Source organism: Coturnix japonica, chromosome 7 (genome assembly GCF_001577835.2).
Source record: "Coturnix japonica isolate 7356 chromosome 7, Coturnix japonica 2.1, whole genome shotgun sequence".
Lineage (NCBI taxonomy): Eukaryota > Metazoa > Chordata > Aves > Galliformes > Phasianidae > Coturnix > Coturnix japonica.
In genome coordinates, this window is record NC_029522.1 from 4,261,980 (window position 1) to 4,287,421 (window position 25,442).

A 25,442-nucleotide genomic window follows, 5' to 3' on the forward strand; every position below is an offset into this window, starting at 1 on the left:
GACTGGTTCCCTGCAACCCCTGAAAAGGCAAAGTTTGGTACCAGGTGCTGCAAGAGCAAGTTGTGTGACAGCTCCAGGGTACAGCCAAAAGCCAAGAGCAGTGCTACATACATGACTGAGCTCCTAAAATAGGCTTGAAACTATTCTAAACGTTGGTTTCTTTTTTTTACTTCTTCAATAATATCACTCCACCACAATAGATCACCTGAGGAAAATTCCAGGCTAACAGCAGCTGGCAAGATAAGCATATAATCTACATTTAAAATCTGATGTACATTCGTTGATACAAAAGGTATGAAAAGCACTACCTTTAAAATGAACTGAACCAACGCTAAATGCAGGATAGTATTACAAGCATGCCAATACTGCTTCCAAACGCTGCTGACAAAGGAATTAGTGCGATGTTTTAAAGTAAATCAGCCAAGTGACATGAACTCACTAGTTGGAATATATTTCCTCCTCACTGCGGGTATGTAATTCCAGTAGATAATAATTACCAGTTACATAAGATTCGGTGCAAAGATATAAAGTGGTTAAAATATTAACCACTGAAGGCTTTTGGAAACGAGACTTTTAAAAGCTGGGGGTAGTTAGTCCCACTGATGTTACAGCTCTGTTGATCCACATCTCATCTCGCTAACCTAAATCCATCAGCCCCTCTGTCTGTTGTGTCACACGCAGATCTGCGTCAGGCTTAATCACAGCTTGGTTTGTTTCTGAGCCCACCAGTGGAAAGCATCATGTCTACACTTCCCATTCCTAAAGCCAGAGTAAATCTCCACAAATAAAGAAAATGGGCTGGGGTTGGGGAGGCAATGAAATCAGGGAGCCCAGTTCCCTTATGCATTACAGCCGAGCAGCTCCAGCCCTAGGAATGGCTCCAGAAGGATGCTGTATTGTCTAGATGGTAGATGCCTTTGAAAGGGCTTTGTACTCTAGCATGTGCTGGACTTCCACAAAGAAACTTACTGTATCAAGCAGAAACCACTCAAATATAGGGCTCAACACCAGGAACAAATGACACGCCCTACTGCAGATCCTGCAAATATCTCCTGTGCTTTGACAGTGCAATCCCCCAAAACACATTAGTTGCCTGCTATTGCGCCTCCTTGAACAGCTACAGACCACATTCAGATACAGCAATTGGCATCAGTGATGAGAAAGGAAAGACTGACTGATTCTGGTGAGAAACCTTGAGATACACATGGGCAGAGTTCCGGATTAAGAAGGACACCTGTGTCCTAACACAGGCTAGGACAGTTGGGTTAGAATTACACATTGGACAACCTTCCTTTCTAGACAGGTGGGTTAGGCTGAGTCAGAAGCTGAACGCCACTGTGTACTCTCAGTTCTGTGAGTCTATCAGAGATATTGCTTAAGAAACAGCGCTACCGCTTTGCACTCTATGCCACTGGTCTTATGATTTGTGTTTTCCTATACTAGTTCCACTGCTGTTTTCATGTAATACAGGCAAAGTATCTCAAATAACATCCCGTTAACATAAATAAACCCGAATTTAATTTCTTATCGGAGCACAAGCTTAGAATAAATAATGAATTAACTGGTATTCTGGGATGCTGCTATTTCAAGAGTTCCAGCAGGGGTGGTATTTGGAAATACAGGTCCATGCTACGAAAACCAGATGCTTTTCTTCTCTTCCTACAGAGCAGCAGCTCTGACTCTTAGTAAATCAAACACATAAAGCAGGAGCAGAGCAAGAGACAGGATGACACAATGGGATGCAGCACAAATATCCCTCGCTGCGCAGCCTCCTGGAGGCTTGTAGGCACGGAGCGCTGGCTGCCGCTTTGACTACCAGGGAAAAATAAACAGCATTTCATTCTTTCCAGTCTTGGGAAACTCAACCCTCACAACTAATTATATGCCTAAAGACACTCCCAGCAGCAAGTGATCCTTGAGTATTTTTTTTCCTAGTCTACTGGAAGGTGCTGTCCTACCAACAGAAAATTCGCTTTCCCCTGGCCCCATTCCCACACACTCTCCCTACAGCTATTTCCACCCACACTGCAGCTCTTTTTAACCGTGTTTAAAAAGCAGAGAGAGAAATGTACTGCTGCTGCTGCTCCTCCTCCTCAGGTGGGCGGGCTGGTGGCCGGTCAGTCTTCTGCAGCGTTTCTCATCGCTGGATGCGTAGGAGGCCGGGAGAGGGAGTGGAAGGAAGGAAGGCACATCATGGCAGTGGGAGGCGAGCAGCCCCTTCCCACCTGCACATGTGTAATTACACGCAAATGAAAAACTATAGCAATACATCTGCAAACAGAGCTCGCCGTGCTGTGAGCCTAAAAGGTATCCGACCCCTTGGGACTCAAAAGCCAAACACGGGGGCGACCGCCAGATCTCCAGGAATTTTTCATCTGCTGAGAAAAACAGAGCGGTGGGGAGCGAAGGGGGAAGGAGAGAGGGTGTTCCTTGCAGTTATGGTTCTGTGCGTGGGTGGTGGGTGGTTTGAGGGGAGGAGTGACAGATTGCTTGCGGCAGCAGGGAAGAAAGACGTAGGAGGGTGTTTGCCCAGGGTCCTGTCTAACCCAGAGGGTAATGGTGGGCGGATGCAGCACATCTAAGCCAAGGTGGTGGGAGTGCAGGAGCTCGCTGTGGATGGATGGATGGAGAGATGGACGGATGGACCTTGCTGGAAGGCTCTCCCAGCTGCGCCCACGCACAGCGCCTGCTGAGGCAGCAGCCACCCCCACAGCTCCCCAGTGCCCTGCGAGGCCAGAGGAAAATGGAAAAACCGCCTCATTCCTGCAGTTTCATCGTGCCTTCGCTTTCATCTTTTTCCAAACGCTTCTACTTCCCCACTAGCAAAACGCAGGCTACCTGGTAAAAGGGGAAAGAGCTTCCCCCCATTTTTGGTACAGGAGAAATTCAGTTCTGAGTGCCATTAGTCGTGCACTGCTCCCAAATCTATGACTTGGGAGACTATGTGGATGTGTTATCTGACAGGGCTCTGACTAAAAGCCTGGGGGAATCGAGTCTCTCCCTGTGGGATTACTCACATTACAAACAAAAGCAAAAATTGCTTCTCCTTACCATATATGTTTCCTGTGTTTCAGCCCTTCCTTGGGCTGCCTCATTTTTAGAGAGTGGACAGACAGATTAATTTCATACTTATTTTAAGCCAACTTCTGCTCTCAATGAAGCCAATGGCAGACAGTCCACTGCAGACATGAGCCTTTAGTGCTTGCTGTTCACATACCAGCAAGTGTATATTTAAACCTGTTACATGTGTTTTAAAGTGTTGTTAATATGGGCTGAACTGAGGAAAGAAAGAGGGAAAAAAACAGTAATTATGGTTTGCTTGCCAGTACACAAGTAATTGATTTGAACAGGAGATTCCCCCATTCTACTCTCCAGCCTTCACACTCATTTTATCCTTACCTTTGTTTACTCTAAGGATGCTCTACCTATAAGGATTACTGCCCACATAATCCACACACAGAAATTAGATGCCAGCTCTTAGACCAAAGGAGGCAAAGACTGAGTTTACTGCAAGCCAAGATGCGGTAACACAGGACATGATGAAGTACTAGCACCATTTATTATCTGGTCTTGGCAAAACACACGCAGAGCTCTGAGGCAAGTAACTGAGAGGCACAAATTAATCATTAATTAGGCACATAGAGGTGGCACACAGAATGCAGCTGAGCTGCTCTTGGAGTCCTTAGGAGCACAGTCACCCACGTCCTGATGTGTAAGTTACATATATCTAGAAAAGAAGAAACAAACAAAAAAAGCCCAATAACCCAACAAAAACAAAACCCCCAAACATCTGCTCAGCTCTGAAGTCCTCCTACAGTCAGCAGTTTGTTTTCTCTTTCCAAACCTGCTGAGCACACTGCCAGGAAATTTCTCCACAGGGAGGGATTACAACCTGCCTGTCCTTCTGGCTACTGGACTTGCACTCCCTGAATTCCTGGCTTGGTGACTGTGGTGCTGCTTACTTTAAAACATCCAGCCTCCTGCTGCAGTCTCAGCTAACTCAGCTAAAGGTCACCTCATTCCAATTATTTCCATGTAACTCCATTATTTCCACTCTTTTTTCCCATTTTTATTACTTTTGGTTTCCAATAAAGGCACATCTGAACAGTGACCTGCATTCAGGGCTGCTCAGCACCCACACTGTGTGTAATCAGGCCCTGATGACAGCCTTGCCCATAGCGTGCAAGTGGAATTTATTCAGGGTTTTCCAGGAATTACACACAGGCTCTTCCAGCTCATACCTGCAATTAGCTCCCACGGGCTAATTACCTCATTTGCATGGCACTAACACACGGATCACCCCACAGCAAGGTCTTCCTGCATCAGACACCAAGTACAACAACGTTACCTGCCTATTAAATTCCTGATAACCGGGTTATGCCCTGGCGAGATGCTCCCTCACCTTTAACGAGCTTTAAAGTACAGGATGGGCGGCAAAGCTTTAAAGTACAGGTGGAAGCGAGGGATTTGGAAGCAAGCATTTGGCTCAGCGATATCTTTGTATAACTCAGATTGGTTGAGATGTACGTGAGGTGATTCTACAAGGCCGGGTGGACACAGGCTGCACAGGAACAGACACAGGGCGGAGCGCCCACCCGCCACACAGAGCACGGCCGCCCTCTGCGGGTCAAGGCGGCACTGTGCGCTCAGAGAGCCGGTGTCCCATACAGGTGTAAGCGAGGACAGGCAGCGCTGACAACGCGACTCGATAAGAAGCCAGATAGCGCCAAGCAGCGACCATTGCCGTCTGAAAGCCGCGTTGTGCTTTGGGTACGGCCCCATCACCGGCGGAAAGTCAGACGAGGGCCACGCATGCGCCCGCCCCGCCTTACCGCCGCCGATGACGGAGACCGACGGCGCCTGGTGCCGCCATGGCGGCCCGCGTGATGATGGCGCCGCTCAGGTAACGGCCGGCCCGCTCCGCGCTCACACCTCAGGGCGGCAGCTGTGGGGACGGAGCCGCTCGGGCCCCGCTGCCCCTGTGTAGGGCTGGGGACGGGTGGGGTGTAGGCGGCTAGCTCGGGTTCGGCTCGCTCGGCTGTGTGCTCCTGCAGCAGGGCGCCGAGAGTACCCTGTTAGTTAGCTAACCTCAGAGCTTGGGGGACCGTCACCCTGAAGGGGACATGGCACGGTTACATGCTGCCTTAATACGGCTGTGCTCGGTCCCAAAAGATGACCTTGTGTAGGACAGCAGAACGTGCAGCCACTGCACAAGTGCAGCTGGCCAGGGCTGTGTGTACACTGCCTCATGTAACATCAGCCTGGCACCTGTAGTCTAAAGTCCAGCAAACCCCACAATTTTAAGGCATTAAACATATTGCCGCTTACCAAAAACATCCCCCAGACTCCAACTTTGCCCTGTTTGCACCCAGATCTCAGAGCTTAACACTGGTTGAATAGCCCAAAACCATTATAACATAATAAGAGCTCTTTGCCATCTTATTATAACATACAGTGACACCCTACAACCAGTTTGATCTTAAAATAGCTCTTGCTTAAGCACAAGTAGAACATAGAGCAATCCCAGCTAGGAGGCTTTCAGACAGAACTCTGCACTGCTCAGCAGTTGTGTGCCTGGGGATTGTACAGCTATTTTATAGCTACAGCTCTTAACGTTTCTTTTTCAGACCGAAGCCCTTTAACAGACTGCAAGTAATATTACAGCATTTGGTAAGGACAGCATGTTGTTTGATCAAGGTGGAAGCTTATGGGACACTCCTGAGACAGACAACACATGCAACTTCCAACATGTCTGTTCACGATGCTTCTAAGTACCATTTGAGCATAACATTGCCTCCATATTTGAGCACTCGCTTATAATAACTGTGTCTTAGATCTTAAACAAAACCCGATTATTTAAGCCTTAATAAACTTTGTAGCTTGCTTCCATGCTGCCTGCCTTACATTTCCCCCTTAAGTATTGCTCCACTTTGAAATCAATAGCAAAAATAGCTTAGTGAGCAGTTCTCTGCTAGTAGAAACGATGTACAGTCAAAAGCTGTGTGCTCATTCAGGCTTGTGGTATCAAACTGTCCCTAAGACACTTGGAGTTCTTATTGTAATTGTTGCAGGTGTTTGCAGAATGTCAGTCTTATACAACCATAGTTTTATGCATATGTGTTTGAAGTACCTCAGATGACTTGGTCAAACCGTGTATGACTCAAGCTTGTAGGAGGCATATTGCACAAAATGATTTCAAATGAACTTCATAAGAAGTATGAAAACTTCAAGTACATTAGGAAGGCCTTAGCTTGGAATTCAATGTCTATGTTCCTAAAACTTTCTTGAGTGTTACTTGAGATATCAAAGCCGTTCGCTTTACTTAGTGTTTTTGCACTTGCAGAAAACTTTTAAGCACACTGATTCCACAGCTGATGTTCTGTTGCAAAAGAAAGGAGGTGCAGGAATAATAACTTTGAACAGACCCAAGGTTCTCAATGCACTAAGTCTGAGAATGATCCAACAAATTTATCCACAACTAAAGGTGAGTAGCTGTTACATTAACAGATTGCAGTTTTAGGATTCAGCTTGGCTCTGCATAGCACACTGTGTGAGATCACTGGCTAATGAGCTCAGATCTATAGAAAGGAAAGGAACATGCAGTTTCAAGCACATTAGGAAAAGAAGCCAAAGCAAGAAGATACCAGACAAAAACTAAAGTTCTAGCATCTACACAGATAAGACATTCATATTAATGCTGTCTGAATTAAAGGCAAGCAGCTGTCAGCATTCATACAGTCCTATTTGCAACACCCAGCTCATCATGCACATATTCCAAGCTACACTTAGTCCTAACTATCCAAGCTCTTAATTGAGTGCATGCTTGGTTGGGAAGCTAAATAGCTTAAACAAATGATACAAGTCACTAGGAATAAAGTCGCTTTTAGTTTTGTTCCTTGTAGAGTAGCTTTATGGAGTTAAAGGCAAAGATCCTACAAGGTAGTGAAGTGATGTGACATTTTAAGCATGCAAACAATCCTTTTTTAGTTATGTTATTTATCATATTGATTATGTCAGACATGAAATACCAGTGTTGCTTAGATAGTTACCTGGCTGATAGTTAACCCTCTGACTTCCTTTTCCAACAAACTAGTTTAAGTACGTTGTTTTTTCTAAAAGCAAATCATAATCATGCACTGTCCACAGACAGTATATTTTCATGTACAGCCTTTAACCTTATGTGAGAACGTTTATTTCTCTTTAGGCTTGGGAACAAGATCCTGAAACTTTTCTAATAATTATAAAGGGAACCGGAGAAAAGGCTTTTTGTGCTGGTGGTGATGTTAGAGGTAAGGACTCTCAAACCAACTTCTATTCCTTTGTACTAAGTTGTAACAGTTCTCTCATGATAACGCAGCAAGGTGGTGTAAGTCAGCACAACTCATCTCTCCCTGTTAAATATCAAGTGTCGTCCATTTACCCAGGTCACAGTAAATAAAGGAACTCAATCCACACACAGTAGTAGCTGTGAAAAATACATGAAAAGTTTGCTTATGAGTAACTAGCTATAGTAGCCAGTCATTTTTGGAAAGAGACGATTCCTATCTTTTCCTTCCCAGTGTTTCCTTATTGACTGATTCCTCACAAGAAATTAGAAGGGTCTCAATAGGTAGCACTGTTACTGCTGAATAATTTATGTCTGACATTTGACTCAGAGATGGGAAGATACATAGCTGAGTGCAGGGACTATGCTGTATCTACATACAATAGGAAGCCTCTAAATGTGAGAAACAGTTGTTTAAAAGCTTTAGTAAACAAGCAACAGAGATGGTTGTTAAATTACACCCTGCTTTTACCATTATTTCCATTTTTAGTATTCAGTCCAGTTCTAAGTGGCTGGTCCATATACTGATACAAAACCACTGCTACAAGGTTGCCAACCATCACAAATAGTCTTACTGTGCAGCAAATAGACTGTACTCTCTGCAGAAGTAAGTGACAAACTCCACAAGATAATGGAGGGCACTCTATTTTGATAGTCTGTTTTCATATTTCAGTTTGTTAAGTTTGCTCAGTTAAAATAAAGCAGGATTAGGTGGTTGTTTGCTCAAGGATCAAGAGTCTTAAATAATATTAATAGAACATACAAAAACAAGTACTGAAGTTAATATTGCAGTGATTTCTCAAACTTCTGTTTCTCTTAAGCTATTGCAGATGCAATAAAAGCTGGAGATAGAATGACACAAGATTACTTCAGAGAAGAATATACCCTGAACAACGCTGTCGGTATGTCCTACAGAACACTTAAACACAACATAGTTCCCTAACAATGGCTTGAAATATACATTCACTTTCTCTTTTCTAGTCCATAAAGGATACAATAGAATCAGTAATTTATTTAAAAACCAAGTCCAACACTAGTAAGGTGGCAACTCCTTTTAGTACCTCACATTCTCTTTGTGTTTAACCTATCACAGCTACCTCATTCCATCCCGCTGTTCCTGGTAGGTCTGAAAAGCTGTTTTTGTTTGATTAGACAAGGTTCTCAGCCTTAGCATCTTTTAGCACGCCTTCTTGCTTTCAGCTTGAGATTTCTTGTAAGAGCTAACTATTGGTATGGCAAACATTGCAAGAAATGATACTCAAATGCTCGTTTGCTTGTTTTAAGCAATTAGGGTGTTTTAGTTAGCGTGTAGTTACAAAGCCTAGGTTTTAAGTAGTCCCGACAGGATTGTATTCCTTTAGGATTGAGATTTCTACCAGAAATAAATTCTTGATGTTGTACTCCACAACTTGAAACAGACAGGGGAGCTGCTTACACTACATTTGTTATTACAAAGACATGCCTCTATGGAAAAGTAGGTCAAAGACAAGCATCTAGAACCTACATGCCATCTTAAATGTTAATGAAAGAACAAAGTTAAAGATCCAGTTCTCATATTTTCTAACTAATAACCTCAAAGACTAAAGAGCCTTGTAAAATTTTTTTTTGTTGTTTTAAAACAAGTCTATACTTGTAGCAGATACTTGTATCAGAAACTTGACTCTGAGAACTAACCTGAATATTTCCATAAACAGTAATTGAAAGCAGCAGGTCTTTAGTTGTATAGCTCCCAAAAGCTCCAACAATGAGTACAAATAAAGCCACAGTGCTTTAGGATAGCGTCTGGACTCGCACCACTGGAACATGCAGCAGAATTGGCGAGACAGAACACGTTCACACTGCAGAAGGTGGTAGTCATGTCTTGGCTTAAACCTACCTTGGCTTTATGCTCAGCTCCTGGTACACACACTGCTTTTAACCCAGGTGTGAGGCAGGGTGAAAGGGGAGCTGTTGCTTCCAACTTCCTGCAAGGCCACTTAAAATAGCCAGATACTGCTAAGTTAAAAGGAGCCCACACTGACACTTCACGTTCTCTTACAACACTATGGAATGTACTAAGTCAGCTGCTGGCATTTCTTCCCATTGCTTAATAATCACATGGAGCAGCTTTGTTCTTAAAGAAATGATATTTCGCTGTTTAATTTACTATTTTCTGTTGCTCCTGCTTAAGTAAGACATGGGGAAATGTATAGTAAGCTACATACCAATTTTTTTTTGGAGGAAAACCTATTCTGTACCTTTCTTATAGGCACTTGCAAGAAGCCATATGTTGCCCTTATTGATGGCATTACAATGGGAGGGGTAAGTTAAGTACCTTGGTGTGATACCTGGTGTAGCTTGTTTTAAAATAATTTAACATGAAATACCTCAGTTGTATCATGTGCACACAGTGTTTCATATACTGCAGTTCATAAACATTTTAATCCAAACCTTTCCTATCTAGCTTGTCAGACTAAATTGCTGCTCTTCCACCACTTCTGCGATTGCTGCTACAAGTAAAACCTCAGAGGATTTGGCAGTAGTCTTGTCATTGCAGCAAACACCACTCCAAGGTTTTTAAAACACACAAGTTAAATTTTCCACTCAGTTTTTAATTGTATCTTTATATAGTTGTATTTTCTAGTAAAGGATGGTTATAGAAAAAAATAGATTAAAATGTCATTCGAAGCTTCATTTATCAGATCTTTATGAGATAGACATTCTTCTATCAAATGATCTAGAAAAGCATCTAATGTCTCACCTCTCCATCACTTCCAAATAATGAGTTAAAATTCCCTAATTTTTTATTCCAAAGTTGTGCCTTACTTACAAAGCATGACTGGGAGAGACTCCATCACTGCTTGTTCTACTCAGTGCTAATGATGGTTTAAGCAATTGCTGGTATTCACTAGTGACAATAGGCAGAACCATGCATTTCAACTTCTGTTTGACAACTGATACATGTGCATCATAGCAGGCATGAGAGTACACTAATTCTTAGTTTGAACAATGAATTGACAGTCATGGCTGTCTGCCATATTGCCATATAGATTTACTAGTGCTGACGAATATTTCTGGACTACTAATTACAATTGCTTCAATACAGTTCTTGACAGTTATTCTTCTTTTTCCTGTAAGTAAAGATTTGAAGGGCTCTGTACTGTGGGCTATCAGTAATTTTGCAAGAAAGCTGCTTCAGTGTTTATGCTGCCTGTTCACTCAGTCAGTGGGGTTTGTGATTTTGTGTTCATTTTGAATATTGTAGGCCTACTTACTACATGAAATCAATTGTTTTTATCAGGTTGGATCATCAAGTTCCAACCTCCCTGCCACAGGCCGGGCCAGATTCAGATTATTGCCTGAATCAGACTGAATGAGAGGTAATATCCCCCAGTAGAAATAACTTAGCTCCTTTTATCTGTAGTACAGAGGTCCATATGGCTATTTTAACTAGGATATTTGAAACATGACATAGGTCTTAGGTTTTGAGTATCTGTAAAACATCTTAAGAGGACCTTCCACTGCAGAACCTGACGACTATAAGCAGTTGTCTTACTGACAGAGTAAGTAAAGCCAGTTGTGCAGACCTAGCTTTGTTTTTATTGTTTGATTTCTTTCCTTTTGAGACCAACTCTTCAGGCATTTTTGCCTGACCCTTTTCCACGTAGCAGCTTCTATTCCACGGCACTCCTTCTCAGTGCTTTAAGAAATAACCTAGTCAGCTGTCTGCTTTAGGCTAAGTTTAGCCAAAGTACAGGCATGTGCATGCAAGACCTCTGTAGCTTTACATTAAGAGCCTTTGTCTCCTGCCTCTCTGAAAACATTAGTGCAGCGTAACAGCCTAAACCACTACTTTGCAAAAGGCATTTGGCCTCTTCTTACCTCAGGCCTTCTGAAAAAAATAAAAAGATGAGACAAGCACATAGTTGCAAAGCCTGTATGCTTTGACGACAATGAAGTGTCTGTACTCAATTCTTCTTCCACCCTTCAATCTGGTCTGACAGTCAGGATTTTGGTTCTCATATGCTGTATTTGAGCCTTTGCAGTACCACTTCAAGCTCTCAGATTATAGCAGACTTTCATTTTAATATAATAAAGCCATACAATATACAGGCTATTTAAATTAAGTTAATCAAAGACAAAGCACAAGAAGAGGAACACCACATGATCCTTCCCCTGCTGTGACTCTTGAATTTCTATCTATTCTTGGTCATTTTGTCCATTTTGGTTGCAGTGTTTTCAGGTCATAATGAAAAAAACCAACCTAACAATTGCTTTCTTGGTTCTTTTCTTCTGTGATGCTGAGCCCCAGAGATCTTGTAGATGCATTTGTTAAGAAAACAAAGCTATGAGGAGCTACAAAAATAAAACTGCCCAGCAGCCAAAGTATTTTTAGAGATCCTATAGATTGCTCACTATGATTGTGAAGTATGTGTGAGTAGAGTGTTCAAAAGGCAAAGTAACCTTGAGTGCCATTTGATTTCCACTTGTCAGTAGAGATGCAGTTCACTCCAAGGTAATGGCCTTCCTACACAGTGCACCCTTCCATCAACACTTTTCTCCTCCATGGCGTTATCTGCTGATAGTTCAACAAAGGAGGCAGAAAGCTTTATTTCAGAATACCTATTGATTTTGGTGTGTTTTTGTTTCCAACTACCTTCCTTTCAGACTGCTCTTCTCTGCCTGCAGGATTAGGTTTCACTTATAGAAATAGTCCAATGCTTTTGCAAGAGTTCCTTAACTGCCATCATATTTTACCCCTTTCCCTCCCCCCCATCGCTTCCACCATTGGGAACCCAACAAGTACTGACCTTAAACTTGAGGCTGCAGTGCTGTTTTCTGTTCACTGTAGCAAGATTCTTAGATTAGGCCCACTTCTGGAGCCCATGAAATTGCCATATTCATAGTAATAACTTGCTCTGCTCCTACTGTAATCATTCACTGGGACGGCATTCATACAAAGGGGTTATTCATGTTATAATTAGATACTCTGTTTTAAATTACTCAGATGCCAGCGATCAATATTTTTGACACAATCAGGTCATATTTAATCTATTTCATATGCTCACAGTCTGACTGCCTTAGTCCTACAAGGGAGAGGGAGCATTCGTCACTGACAAACCACAGTAAACACACAAGGAAATAAAACTAATGACTCAAATTCTAATTAAAAGCTAATGGTTTTCATTTGGACTTGAAAAATCATAGACCACTTCAAATACTTCTATTTGACTCTAGGCTACTTAACTATGATTGGACATAAAAAAAAAAATCAATGTTGCTGTTCTTAGAAAGGCAAATGCTCCTTTTGTGTCACTACAATTATGGAGTGCACTGTTGTTCTATTTTCAAAGTACTTAGAAAAACCAGCAGTGTATTAAAAACTCAGTTACTGTGCACTTTGGTAGTGAAAGTTACTATTGATTCTCAGCTATCTAAGATTGGTAAAGGAACTAGAAATTTAATCTTCAGAATGGAACTGGTTCCACTTCAACCCTGCTTAGAGGCTGGTAAGCAGTGCACTGCAGAGCTAATCAGCCATCAGGTGGGGCTGTGGTGCTTCTTTTCTGCACCTCTGACAGAGTCCTGGAGTTTATTAAAAAAAACTAAGTCCAATAGAAATGTGTTCTTTAATCTTTTTGTACCTCCCCAGCCTCAGAACAGTAGGCTCAAGTGATAACAACTGATGAAGCAACCATGGTGGCATTCCACTAGTAAAAACAGAGAAACAATTGAAACACCCTGAATACTGCCTTTACTATTAAAGGGTATGTGCTGTTGAAGGGCATGGCAGGTATATACTCATGCATTGCTAAGAAATACTACTCAAATTATTGCAGCTGCCCTCTATCCATAGACTTCTTACTTCAAAAAATAAAAAACTGAGCAGAAGATTGAATAAAAACTATTTTTAATAATATTGTCTGTAAAATGGAGTTGTGAAGTTGGGTTGCCTGGTTCTAGAAAAGTCCCAGTCCTTTGGAGACTAAAAGAATGCTTTCAGCTCCATCAAAAAACATGTTTTTCATGAGGGTTTTGTCACAAACTGAGTTACTGTGTTGGAGAGGGCTATTTTTTAACCTGCTTCCTAGACAAATGAAGTGAGTTGCATCAATTGGAGTATTGGCTTGGCAATCTTAGAGTTTAAGAGGAATATTTGTTAACGTTTAGCTAAAGAAATAGACTAAGAGTAGATGGTGATACATCCTTTTCAGCAAGAGGACACCACTGTTAGTTTAGGGAGGAATCTGAGAAAGCATATTTAGAACACTGTCTTCCTTACTAAGATGATTTAGAAACTACTTCAGCTAGGCTTCATTTCAGAACCTGTGTTAATAAGCACTTACAATTGTAGTTACCTCTATATTGACCTACTGTTTTTGATGTTAATTAGGCATAGTCCTTAGAAAGGTAAGTAACAATCTGGCAGTTTAATTACCTGTCACTCAGTGCTGTTGAAGGTTTATGAGCTTAATTATCTGAAAGGCCAAAATAGCTCCTCAGGTATTTCTAAATAAAGGCTGTTGCTCAAATGAAGATATTTGTGCCTTTCAACTTCCAAATACTGGATTTTATCTTTCAGTCCAACCTGTTACACAGTATATTTGCTAGGCTTACATTAGGAAGTTACCGACTTAAGGGTTAGGTTACACTTTCTACTTAATTAATGCTTTGAGTAGTATCGTAAGAAAAGAACTTCCTGTTGAACAAGTAGACTTAACATGCAAAACTTTCAGGATAGAGGTGAAGTTTGGCAGGGATGCCAGCTCTCTTAAGCCCTTTTTACAGAGCTCTTCTTGGAGTTACTCTGACAGTCTTTTTTCCTGCTATTCACATACAGAGAGAGTAATGGGAGGTTGGAATTACAGTATAGCTTGCAACTCGGAGATGGCTCAGCTTTGTTTCCACCCTCACTAAGGTACCAATATAAAGCACCCTTAAGATGACTTAGTTAAAGTACTGTTTGAGCCCATGTTAGTCATGCAGGTAGCAATGAGCAATAAGGTAAGCTAAAGACTACAGAGGTAAGAGCTGAGATTATCATCTTACACTTGAAGAAGGGCTGAACATGCTTGATGACAGCTTAGCAGATTTTCTGCTGTATTTACAAGTCTCTGACATCAATAATTGTCTTTTACTAGACATCCCACCCTAATGGCTAATGATTCTCCCACAACTTCCCTCATGCCTCATTTAAAACTTGAGTTCATTTAGTCATTTCATTCCTGTCTTGCCCCACCTCACTAAGAACCTTTTGAGGTACTTTCCTTCCTCCCTGTCACCCTGGTTTCACTGGATAGGACTGGTTATTTGCTTTTTACCACAGATTAAGTCCCTTGGCCTTCTTGCAAACCTCTGGAATCACTCCAATTCCTGTACTTTACAGTTCATTACCAAAAACCAGACAGAATTTCAGCTGGAGGACTCATTAGCACCAAGTAGAGCAGAATAATCATCCCTCATACATTATAGAGATATTCTATCACAGATAGCTCATGCAAACCACAAAGCGCCAAATGCCAGATAGGCCACATTCTTAAAGCCATTACTCTTGCACAGCATAACTACCATCACAATGCATTTCCTTAGCACTATTATCATCCCTAGTTGTACCTTGAATGGAATATGTACATCAAAGAATAGCTCCTGTTCAATTACCCTTTACCTGATAAAAAGAAAAACCCAAATACACTCCCTCCTTCAAACCTGAATCACCTGCCATTGCCTTTTACAGCCCCACCACATCAAGCAGGTCAGGCTACCCAGGTATATTAAAGATAGGCTGAGGCTACGCTTCAGCCCTTTGGTGCCATCTGGAGCATGATATCCTAAGTAGCTCTTTCTGCAACAGCATGTTGTATCGCTACTTGTGTTAGAATTAGGGCTGCTGTTATGATCTATAAACACCAAGGCACCTGGTGCAGAGAAAACAGACTTGCAGTCTCTGCATTGCGTTTTACTTTCGTAAACATAGTTGCTTTCATTTCATTCGTTACATCTTTATTCCACCATTTCTCCTAAATAAGACTAAATCCTCATCCCACCTCAGTTCCCCTCCGCCCCCCAAAAATGTAATCTCAGAGTTAGATAGCAACCTCATTATTTCATCATCCAAGCACCTAATGAAAACTTAAGTAACACTTGATTAATGATTAGCTTCCACAGTGCCTCAGATGAGGTGCATTTGATTTTGGCTGTCAACTGCTGCTATCTTAAACAGTTTCAGGTCATGGTGCCTTCTGTTCCATAGTGATACCGTCTAGCCTGTGTCGCATTAGTTTACCTGAGGAAACTGCTGCATAAGGGGAAGTATCACATACTCCACAGCTCACAACAGGAAGCTTTCTTATAATGTAGTTCTCTGAGTGCTAACATCATTGTAACCTCGACCACAGCCAGTCAGCAAGTGGCCAGCACTACAAATAGGAAAAACTCCTTCTGTTGTGCAGGAATGCTTCCTATCTGGATTACACGTTCAGTACAACAACTGAAGGTTGTAGCAGACAGCATGAACTAAATACCTAACATTTAGCTTGAACCTTCTGCCTGTACAATTAGCTTTTCTGCAGAAGATTCTAATGACTTCTATAGTTAGAGGAATCAGAGTCCTCTTTTGAGTCAGGTATCAGGACACGGAGTGTACACCTTAAAGACAGAAAACACTTGAGCTGAATCCAGCATCTCCACTCCATAATAATTCTGTATTGCATCACATAGAGCCTACTTGTCTTAGTAAGGAATTCAGTTGGAATCTAGGAGAAACATAATCATGTAATACTCTTCCATAAAGGGAAATGCTACTTTTTTAGACATACACTTTGCCTTAAGCAATAGACTTGTCAAAGCACTCAACCATTTTTTGGAGGAGTTTGTAGTGTTTATTTCAACTCAAGCCTGGCATCTTTGTGAAACTACCTCAAACGTTCTGTAAAGTTACAGCCCCACAAAGGAGACCCTTCACACTCTTAAAATATCTGCAGTCAGTTTTAGTTTAATTTATACCCTAAAATCTGCCCTGAAGTAACTGCCACACTAAATCTGGATAATCTGCTTTCCACTTCGCTCTGCCCTGCTCATCTACTAACTCATAGCGTGTACTGCCCCCAAAACAACCCAACTTCTGGCCTGTTTGTTGCAGCTACTGCAGAACAGATTAGGGATTTTGCAAACAGGTATCTCTTGTACCCTGAAGCAAACCTTTGTGATACTGACTGGTGCACTGCTTAGCATTTGCAATATAGAACATTGAAAACAGTGCTGGAGGAACAAAATGAGATTCCCCCTCTGTTGAAATTACAGTGTCCTTACCATCTGGCATGTAGGTTTGCCCACTAAGCTCCTCAGACTGATCCTGGACAAATGGCACTCTTGGCTTTGCAGTTAATTAGACCAACATAGCAGCAGTTTTTACATCCAGAAGAGATAACTACTGAGTACTCTGATTTGCACATAGCATTACTCCTCAAAGGGCTGATCACAAAGCACAAACTAGAACACAAGTACCTTAAGTTACAGATTTGATAAGAGTAACACCACAGCACATAGAAGTCCACTTCCACTCTCACACCTGCAATGAGTGATGTAATTAATGTAAAACCACAAAAAGGAATGATTCCATTATTTTATACTTAGAAAGAGAAGTAGATTTTCTTACCATACATTGCACAGGTGTTGTTACACAGTTGTACAGCACTTAATGTTTTCCAGCCACAGTGTAAATGCCCTTAGAGTAACGGTGCAGTGTAATGAGGTAGCAATGACACCATAAAGCAAACACCACTTGCTTACTCTGAGGCTAAAGTTAATTTTAAACAATCCTTTCTAAATGAGTTTCTTGTGTGCAAGTGATGCCTCTACATGTTTACAGGATGTTTCATCCATAGCTTTATGGAATCCTTTCCTGCCCTTGCACTGCTCAGTGTCACTGTGGAGACATGCATGCTTCTGTGTGGATTCATTCTTTCCATTGAGCATTAGTCCTTCCTTTTAGCAATTGCACTATTTTCCCTTAGTTCTGGGCCTTCCTGAACCACCTCCTATTGAATGAGTTTACTTATAACGTTATTAATGCTCTCCTTCCCTTTGTTATAGCTCAAGAAGGAATCTGAAGAGCAGTGTTTTCTCCTGCTTCTTCACTCTTTAATATTCCCAATAAATTTTCCCTCTTCCCAGAAGAATGTGAATACGCATCTTCTCCTTGAGTTAGTTTTATAGTCTGTCTACTTGCATCTCCTTTTTAAGCTTTGTTTGTTCCCTCAGAACAAATCCATTGTGTCCAAACTCCCTTAGGTTGTTCTTGTCACCCTAAATAATTGCACTCCTGTTTAACTACAACTGTTGCACATATAGAACACTGCAAGAAACACTTCAGTTTTAACAGAAAACCTAAAAGCTGCCTTATTTTCTAGATACACCTTTCTGAAATGCATCCCCAGCCTTCCCTGCAGCCATTGAAGATGTGCATATTTAAATTTAAGGATACTCCTGAAGTAGCTGCGCTTTTAGGTAGTTTGGGAGCATAAATGGACGTATTATCTTGCAGAATGTAAGAAATAATTTTTAGACTCAGTAGTCATCTTGATTTTAATCTTATAAACTAAAACACAGCTGGAAAGGTCAGTCTCTTTACTACAGAGATATATGTTTGCCTGCCACTACTGCTTCAGTGTAGTCTATGGGCTGGAACTGCAACTCAACCACTTAGTGCTTGCCATGAGAAGGCTGGATCAGTACCAGTGGACTAATGGTGGGGGTGAAAAACAACTATTGGAGACAATTACCCTAATAAAAGTAGCGTAAAGTCATTGATAAGTTTTAGCTTGTGGTGAAAAAAAAACCAAAAAACAGCAACAACAACAAAAAAAAAAAAAAAAGAGGATTTTGGAACCATTACCTAAATTCCACTCCTAAAGGAACTGATGTACAACATGGTTTGTGTATTTGGTTTTCAGGTCTCACAGTAGAAAGAAACTAACCTAAATGATTGCTACTAATATAGCTAAACCACATTTGTTTAAATAATTAGGAGTCAAGATAGCAAGACGCACAGGCAGATAACAGCTCCACTGACAATGAAACAAAACTGCTTCCAACAAGGTCTCGCAATACCAAGCAAAGCATCTGCAGGCAGGCTAGTAATCATATTGAAAAAGAATATAAAGACTCACCCAGCTGAGGAAAAGGCCCCCTGGCAAAACAGCACTCCACAAGAAACAACCCAAAAGAAGCTGCCCCTTCAGTGACTGGTATTTATATGAGCTGTGGGGCACCACTCAGCCCACCCCTTCTGCTCAGCTGGGAAGCACAGGTGCACACAATTTGTGCTCCCTGGGCCAGACTCAGCCCTTCACCAGGTGCTCCATCACCACTTCAAGCCCTGACCTAACAGCTCCCCTAAATCACCATACAAGATATTCATAAATCAGAATTTTTTGGTGATTTTTTTGTGTGTCATATTTGAAACTATGGCAGAGATATAAGTAAGCCTTTGGAAACCTACTGTGTTTTGAGCCATGAAGCATCAGAGTATTCACCAAACAGTGGCTGGCATTCATAGCACAGGCTACCTTATAGGCTTGACCTTATCCAGGCCATCAATCCAACCTGTCCAGATCCCTCTGTAGGGTTTTCTTATCCTCAGGCAGATCAATGCTTCCTACCAACTTGGTGTCATCTGAAAATGTATTAAGGGTGCACTCAATCCCCTTGTCCAGGTCATCAGTAGTGATATTAAATGACTCCAGACCCAATACTGACTGACTAGAAACACCACCAGAGACTGCTTGCCAGCTGGATTTAACACTGTTCACCACCATTCTCTGGGCCTGCTGCTCCAGCCAGCTTTTTACTCAGTGATGAACAGTACATTTATCTATGGGCTGCCAGCTTCTCCAGCAGAACACTGTGGGATACAGTGTCAGAGGCTTTGTTGAAGTCTAGCTTTTCCCTCATCCATCAGGCAGGTCTTCTGGTCATAGAAGGAAACGAGGTTGGTCAAGCAGGACCAATTTTCAAGAACCTTTGGTGGCTTATTTCAGGTACACTGACTCAAATAGTAACGGTGTAATACAGTCTATTTGTCATTTACACTGAAAAAAAACTTTAAGATCCTCAAGCCCAACCATCACCTAATACTGCTCAGACCACCACTAAACCACATCCCTAAGCACCACATTCCCCCATCCCTTAAATGCCTCCAGGGATGGGGACCCCATTGCCTCCCTGTGCAGCCCATTCCAATGCCCAGCCTGCACTTCCATGAAGAAATTCTTCCTGGCTGCCAATTTAACCTTTGCTGATACAACAACTTGAGGCTGTTGCCTGATGTCCTTTAAATTAATATATCTCTGTCCTCTGGATTAGACAGAGAAGGTGAAACACATACAGTGAATGGATTAACCGTGTGGGGAGCAGCATGCAAACATACAAAAGCACATGATTGCCACTGGGCTTTGTTCTGTACCTTCTAAGTGTTAATTCCATTTTATCTCCTCATTTTATCTTCATGTTGGCTTATTTTGAAGTGGTCTTCAAAGAAATATGGCTGTACTTGTGCCATTTTCTTTACAGTGAATAAGGAGAAAATGCAATTTTAGACTTTTGAATATGCATCTGAATTAAACTCTTATCTGTGCTGTAAAAATTAGGGCTATCTAGAAAACAAATCCAATTACGGCCAAGTCACATGAGAAAGCGAGATCAGATTTAATTACGTCTTCCAAAAGAAAATTACTTCTTTCAACTTTTTATTAGCAAAACTCTGCAGTTATTTTTATCACTATAGAAAGGAACAAACTTGGAAGAGAAGCTGTCTTCATGGAGGTTGGGCTCCATTCTTTATTACTTAGTACTCAGCTGAACATGGCAGTCCTTTTTCTTATGCAAACTTTGGACTGCCCGGAACATAAGCCTCAAAGTGTTTTGTGATAGATGGTACTTGTATACAGAGTTAGGAAAAAATCCATAAGTTTATCCTTAGAAAAAGCAAAATGGACCTGATTTATTTTATTTCAAGGTATCTTTATAAGAGTATTGTCATTGTTGCTGAACACGCATAAAAATAACAGCGGAAGTATTGTGCTTTCTCTTGCTGTAGGAAAGGATTTACACAGTGCAGTGGAAATAGTGCTGTTGTGCTGTTATAAAGGACTGGAAGTGCTGAAGGCACAATTCCACTTGATTCAAGAATTCTACAGCTATTTTAAGAGAGAGTGCAGCTTCACACAGAGGGCGGCTGCCTTTGTGCCTCAGATGAGATCTACAACCAGTCAAGTTAGAGAGGGACAGATAAAAGACAAGACATTGATTGTACCCTATGCAAGTAAGATTCAACTATTTGCCTCCTTAAGAAAGAAGTTCCTCGTGTATAGATTTGGCTTAGTGTCTGGATATCATATAAAATACAAGAGCCAGAAACCTTAAGTGTGTGTTTGTCAGCAAATTAGACTGGGATCTTAAAAGCTTCATCAATTTATATTAAAATCTGAGATTGGCAGTTACTCATTTTACATGGAAAAATAAAAAAAAAAGCATGAAGATGTTTTCAAAGTTAATCACACATCACCCTGATGGAATAAATGGTGGAGATTAATTTCTTGCTGGGCAGAACTGTACGGGAGGTCTGGGAAGAATACTTGAGAATGGTGCAAGGAGATGGATGTCATTTGTATTAGCATGAGATAACTTTAACATTGTAACGTAAAACTCACCCAAAGAACTCTAGAAAAAGTGAAATGAAAATACATTCTACTGTCTCCTTAAAAGCATATCAAATACATAATGCTGGCCCAAGTGGCTGTTAGAGTCCTGAGGGAACTGGCTGAACACAGGTTCTACATTGATATGTATCCCGTAGATAGCTTTGAGAAGTGAGATGCCTTCACCCAATTGTGGTTGTACCAAGTAGTGCCAATAATTTTGGTGGAAGGGACTTGAAAAGTTGTAATTGTTTCATACAACTCTTTAAACATGTCAGTTTGCCTATCGAGCACTTCTCTGAATGAAATTCACCTTTTGTGAACTGAAAATACATCTTTTTCTTGTGCCTTGCTGCTGCTTTTTGCCTAAGTGAGAGATGCTAGCAAAGAGCATTGGGTACATTAGCAGCGTGGGTTCTGTTTGTGACCACAGACTTTGAGTTTTTATGAGTAATGCTAAAGACCTTTCCTGCTTAGAGTATTTCTGTATTGATAAAGTTGCTAATCATCACATAATAATTAAATATTATGTATTATATGGGCATTATTATTAAAGCTTCAAGCAATTCACATACATTCCAAAAGCAATGGTCTTTTTTTTGTTGTTGATACGTGGAAGCGTATGCAATAATGGTAGATGAGGGAAGATGAGCGAAGAACAAGGTCTCCCTGAGTTGTCACAAGGAGGAAGATTCACAGCTACTGTCACTCTGGGCTATTTGTAGTTAATCTCCATATGAGTCAGCAATCTTTTAAAGCATCAAGAGCTATTTCAGTCAAATCCTAGAGGCAGTGTAAGTCTTTGTCTTTGAACCCTAAAAGGCCTTTTCATATTCTGTTGAGATGTGCCTGGTAAACCTCACGTTATTCAGTTGTAGAGCAAAGCAGGAGGTGTGTTGTGTAGGATAATGGCTGTGATTATTTTTCCTGGTTGTAACCATCTCCTTGGTTTGGGTTCCATGTGCAGGGAGTTGGCCTCTCGGTCCACGGACATTTCCGAGTTGCGACTGAAAAGACAGTTTTTGCAATGCCAGAAACAGCAATAGGTAAGTAAATTTTAACAGGTTATCATTCTTTAACATGTTCCAAGCTTTTCCCTTCATGTAAGTAGGATGAGCTGACTGAGAGTAGCAGCTGCATGGGATGCGATATCAAGATGCGATTTGTTACAAATAGAAGTAGATGAGAGGGACTAAGGATTTGCTGTAAGGTGTGAGCAGATCAAGTCAGAAGATCCCAGTGCTAAACCTCATTACAGTTGGAGCTCAGCAGGAGACAAACCACCTGATCTGTGCTGTTAGTGTCACAAATGTTGAAATTCTCTTTCTTCTTGTGGGCTATCACTGTAGGCCCATTCTAGTTGTGTGTAGATTATATATGACATCACACATATGTTGTTCCTTCCAATTAGTGTTCTATAACTTCTATTCTCTGATGTTTCACCCTACAAAAGCTTTGTCATCATTGAGATTTATGATAGAAAATTTTATGTCCCTGAGCTACATAAAGAGAGTGATAGGCTTCAAGCAAAGTCAAATCATGTGAGATCGTTCATGTTCCCCTTGAAGGCAATACTGGGAGCAACAGAGCATCCACACACAATGTGTTGCTGTCCGCCTTCTGGACGCATGCTAAGTCTTTGTGTCCAATTCCCACCTCCCAGCTTAGCAGGAAGGCTTACAAAGATTGCTTAAAAAAGGCTAACAGTGCAGTTCTTTGGCATATGAAAGTATTCTAATAATGAAGATGCAGTCTTCATTTTCTTCTTCAAAGGTAAATACGCAGGTAGTCTTATGCTAACAAAGATGGTGTACTTTACATACAATTCCTGTGTATACAGGGACTTATTTAAGCAAAAATAAACGGTGAAGATGCATAAAGTAAAAGCTCAGATCTTGCTTACGAAAGGAAAGTAATTAAAACCCTTTTAGGATCAATTAAAGTGAAACCACTGAAATCTGTTTGGATTTAAAGGCTTAGCTGTTTTGGTCTCTGTGGTGCGAGTTCAAAATATCTAGCTGCTGGGAGGCTGTACTAATGGAATTGTTTGTGCGTTCACTTTCAGAAGACATCGTACCTTTTTGGTGAAATGAAAACAGTGCTCATTGAGCTGCTGCATTTTCACAGCTACTTACACAGCGCCTTAAATAAAAAGTGACATTTACGTGCCATTCTGGAAATACAAATAGAAGTAGTAGATAGTAGGCGATTCTTGCTGATATCAATAACGTTGGGATGCGGTTTAAATGTGGGAGGGTGTGGGCAAGCCTTCTCTGGTGGGACGAACAAGAGATGAAATGATATTGCCAGCAATGGGCTGTGAAGTACTGCTGGGGTATCTGCACTTTCTTGGATAGCTAAACTTTCTGCAGCTTTCTACATTAACAAACTAAACTACAACTGCAGCTGCAAGAAAAGGTGAGATGTGTTGTAGCACACGTGTCAGAGCTCAAGTTGCAGGTCAGTGTTACAAACATGGGCCTGGCCAGCCCAAGGCACATTCATTTTCTTTTTAAACAGGGGTTTGAGGAACCCAATAGCTAGCACAAAGATCTGGGAAGCAGTGTTAAGAGAACTAAGTGAAATACAACAGGGACAAGAGGAATAAAATCTGAAGAGGAAAGGAAGATGGGGTCCTTGCCTGGCATGCAGTACAGGCTATAGTGGACTGCTCTTAAGTGTCTGAGCAGATTTAAGTGGATTAGCTGCACTCTTAACTAACCCTGCTTGTACATATGGCACTAATTAAAGAGAACTTAATTCAGTTTAGTTTTGTTCACCTCTAAAGTAACTTGAATCTATCAACTTCATTTAGAATTAACTTTCCTTTGTATCAGAAGGGCCCTATAAATCATGAAGATGGTTTTTCCTCTGAAGGGGAATTTATAGGACCACAGGGAGATTAATGCTTCAGTACTGATGCTAAAGCATCACTATTTTCATTGCAGCAAAGAGGAAAAGGTTGTTGCAGCCCCGATGGATAGGGAGATGTAACTGACTCTTGTCCTTTGCAATGGATTTGTGAGAGAATTTCCATTTTGAAATGAGGGTGCCGTTTTGCAATGGTAGGGAATCCAAAAGGGGACAGATGAATAGAAATATAAAATGAAATGACAGTCTTTGCATCAACATAACAGATGGGATGTCTCACAGTGAGGAAGGACAATGCAGAGTAGCCTATTCATACAGCGACTGTAGATGATAAAGGACGCAGGTGATGAAATGGAGATTATACAACTTAAGGCTTTTAAATGCTGCCAGCAAGACATTGAGTATTACAGAAGAGCTGCAAATAGAATGAAGACAGCTGTCTGGCACATCTGTAAATTATGTGCCAGTAGAAATGAAACTATTTGGAAGGTGTTCAGGAGTTTGCTTTAGGGAAGGGTTTGGATGATAGAGAAACACCCAGCCGTATTGGAGAGAAACTGTGACACGAGAGCTGTGCCCAAGGTGGAGATGGAAGTGAGACAAGTGGAAATGAGCGCTGAGTTAAGTGCACGTCTGGGACAAGTTCTTCTCCCCTCATCTTCTTTTCTGTTTTATTCTGTTCAATACAGGCCTTTTCCCTGATGTAGGTGGAGGTTATTTCTTGCCAAGGCTTCCAGGAAAGATTGGCTATCTCCTTGCACTGACAGGATTCAGGCTGAAAGGAAGAGATGTGCTAAAAGCCGGCATCGCCACGCATTTTGTACAGTCAGACAAGGTAAGCTGCCAACTGCAGCTCACCAGGGCTCAGCCTGGCGCCGCAGAGACGAGTTGGAGTGGCTGAGCTCACCAATATGCGCTTAGCAACTTGAGTGTGTGCAGAGGTACAGTTACTGTAGCTGGCCCTGCTCTGCAAATGGGAGCTCTCAGGCTGTCAATGCAGAATTTGCCGGCTTGTGACAGCTTTGCTTGAAGAGGGAGCAAATGCTGCTGTCACCACGATTCTGCGATTGAAGGGCGTGATTCACTGAGCATAATTGAGTTACTTCAGAAGTGGTACCCTACGCCTTCATCTTGTCTTGCTATCTCTATCTCATTGATCGTTTGCTTTCTGGATGCAATCTAGGCAACAGTATCTGAAGCAAGAGGTTATTTACACAACTGCAGAGTCCCTAATTTAGATAATGGCTGATTAATGTGTTCCTTATCAGCCTCCTTAGTAATATTCCGTTTCCTACCGTGGCTGTAAGATAATGTAAAAATTGGCATATTTGATGAAGTCAGTCATCATGTTCCTGTACTTCGAGTTGTTATAAGTGCAGGAGAGAAGGCATCTGATTCTCTTTTGCCAAGAACAGACCAACGACTGTCAGTGTGACTGCACCACTGGAGCTGGCCAGGTATGCAGGCTGGCAGATTCCACTTGGAGCACTGCGTGGTTGCCAGGCTTCCTGCTCTCAGGATGGCTTTACCTGCCCCAGCAGCAGCACCAGGAGCAGATGTTTTTGCTAATC

The 25,442-nt window shown here is 41.6% G+C and overlaps 1 protein-coding gene across 2 annotated transcripts in view; it reads left to right on the plus strand.

Annotated features, from left to right (window-relative positions):
• The first annotated feature begins 4,654 nt into the window (after positions 1-4,654).
• Positions 4,655-25,442, plus strand: part of HIBCH (3-hydroxyisobutyryl-CoA hydrolase) — a 31,686-nt gene continuing 10,898 nt past the window's right edge. The window contains exons 1-8 of one of the 2 annotated variants that reach the window (XM_015867856.2): positions 4,657-4,903; positions 5,628-5,670; positions 6,344-6,484; positions 7,205-7,289; positions 8,146-8,226; positions 9,573-9,625; positions 21,968-22,046; positions 24,561-24,706. In XM_015867856.2, the coding sequence (XP_015723342.1) occupies positions 4,872-4,903; positions 5,628-5,670; positions 6,344-6,484; positions 7,205-7,289; positions 8,146-8,226; positions 9,573-9,625; positions 21,968-22,046; positions 24,561-24,706 (660 nt within the window). In that variant the 5' untranslated portion in view covers positions 4,657-4,871. Of the gene's footprint in view, positions 4,904-5,627; positions 5,671-6,343; positions 6,485-7,204; positions 7,290-8,145; positions 8,227-9,572; positions 9,626-21,967; positions 22,047-24,560; positions 24,707-25,442 lie in introns of both variants that reach the window. The other variant, XM_015867857.2, reaches the window with a different exon arrangement.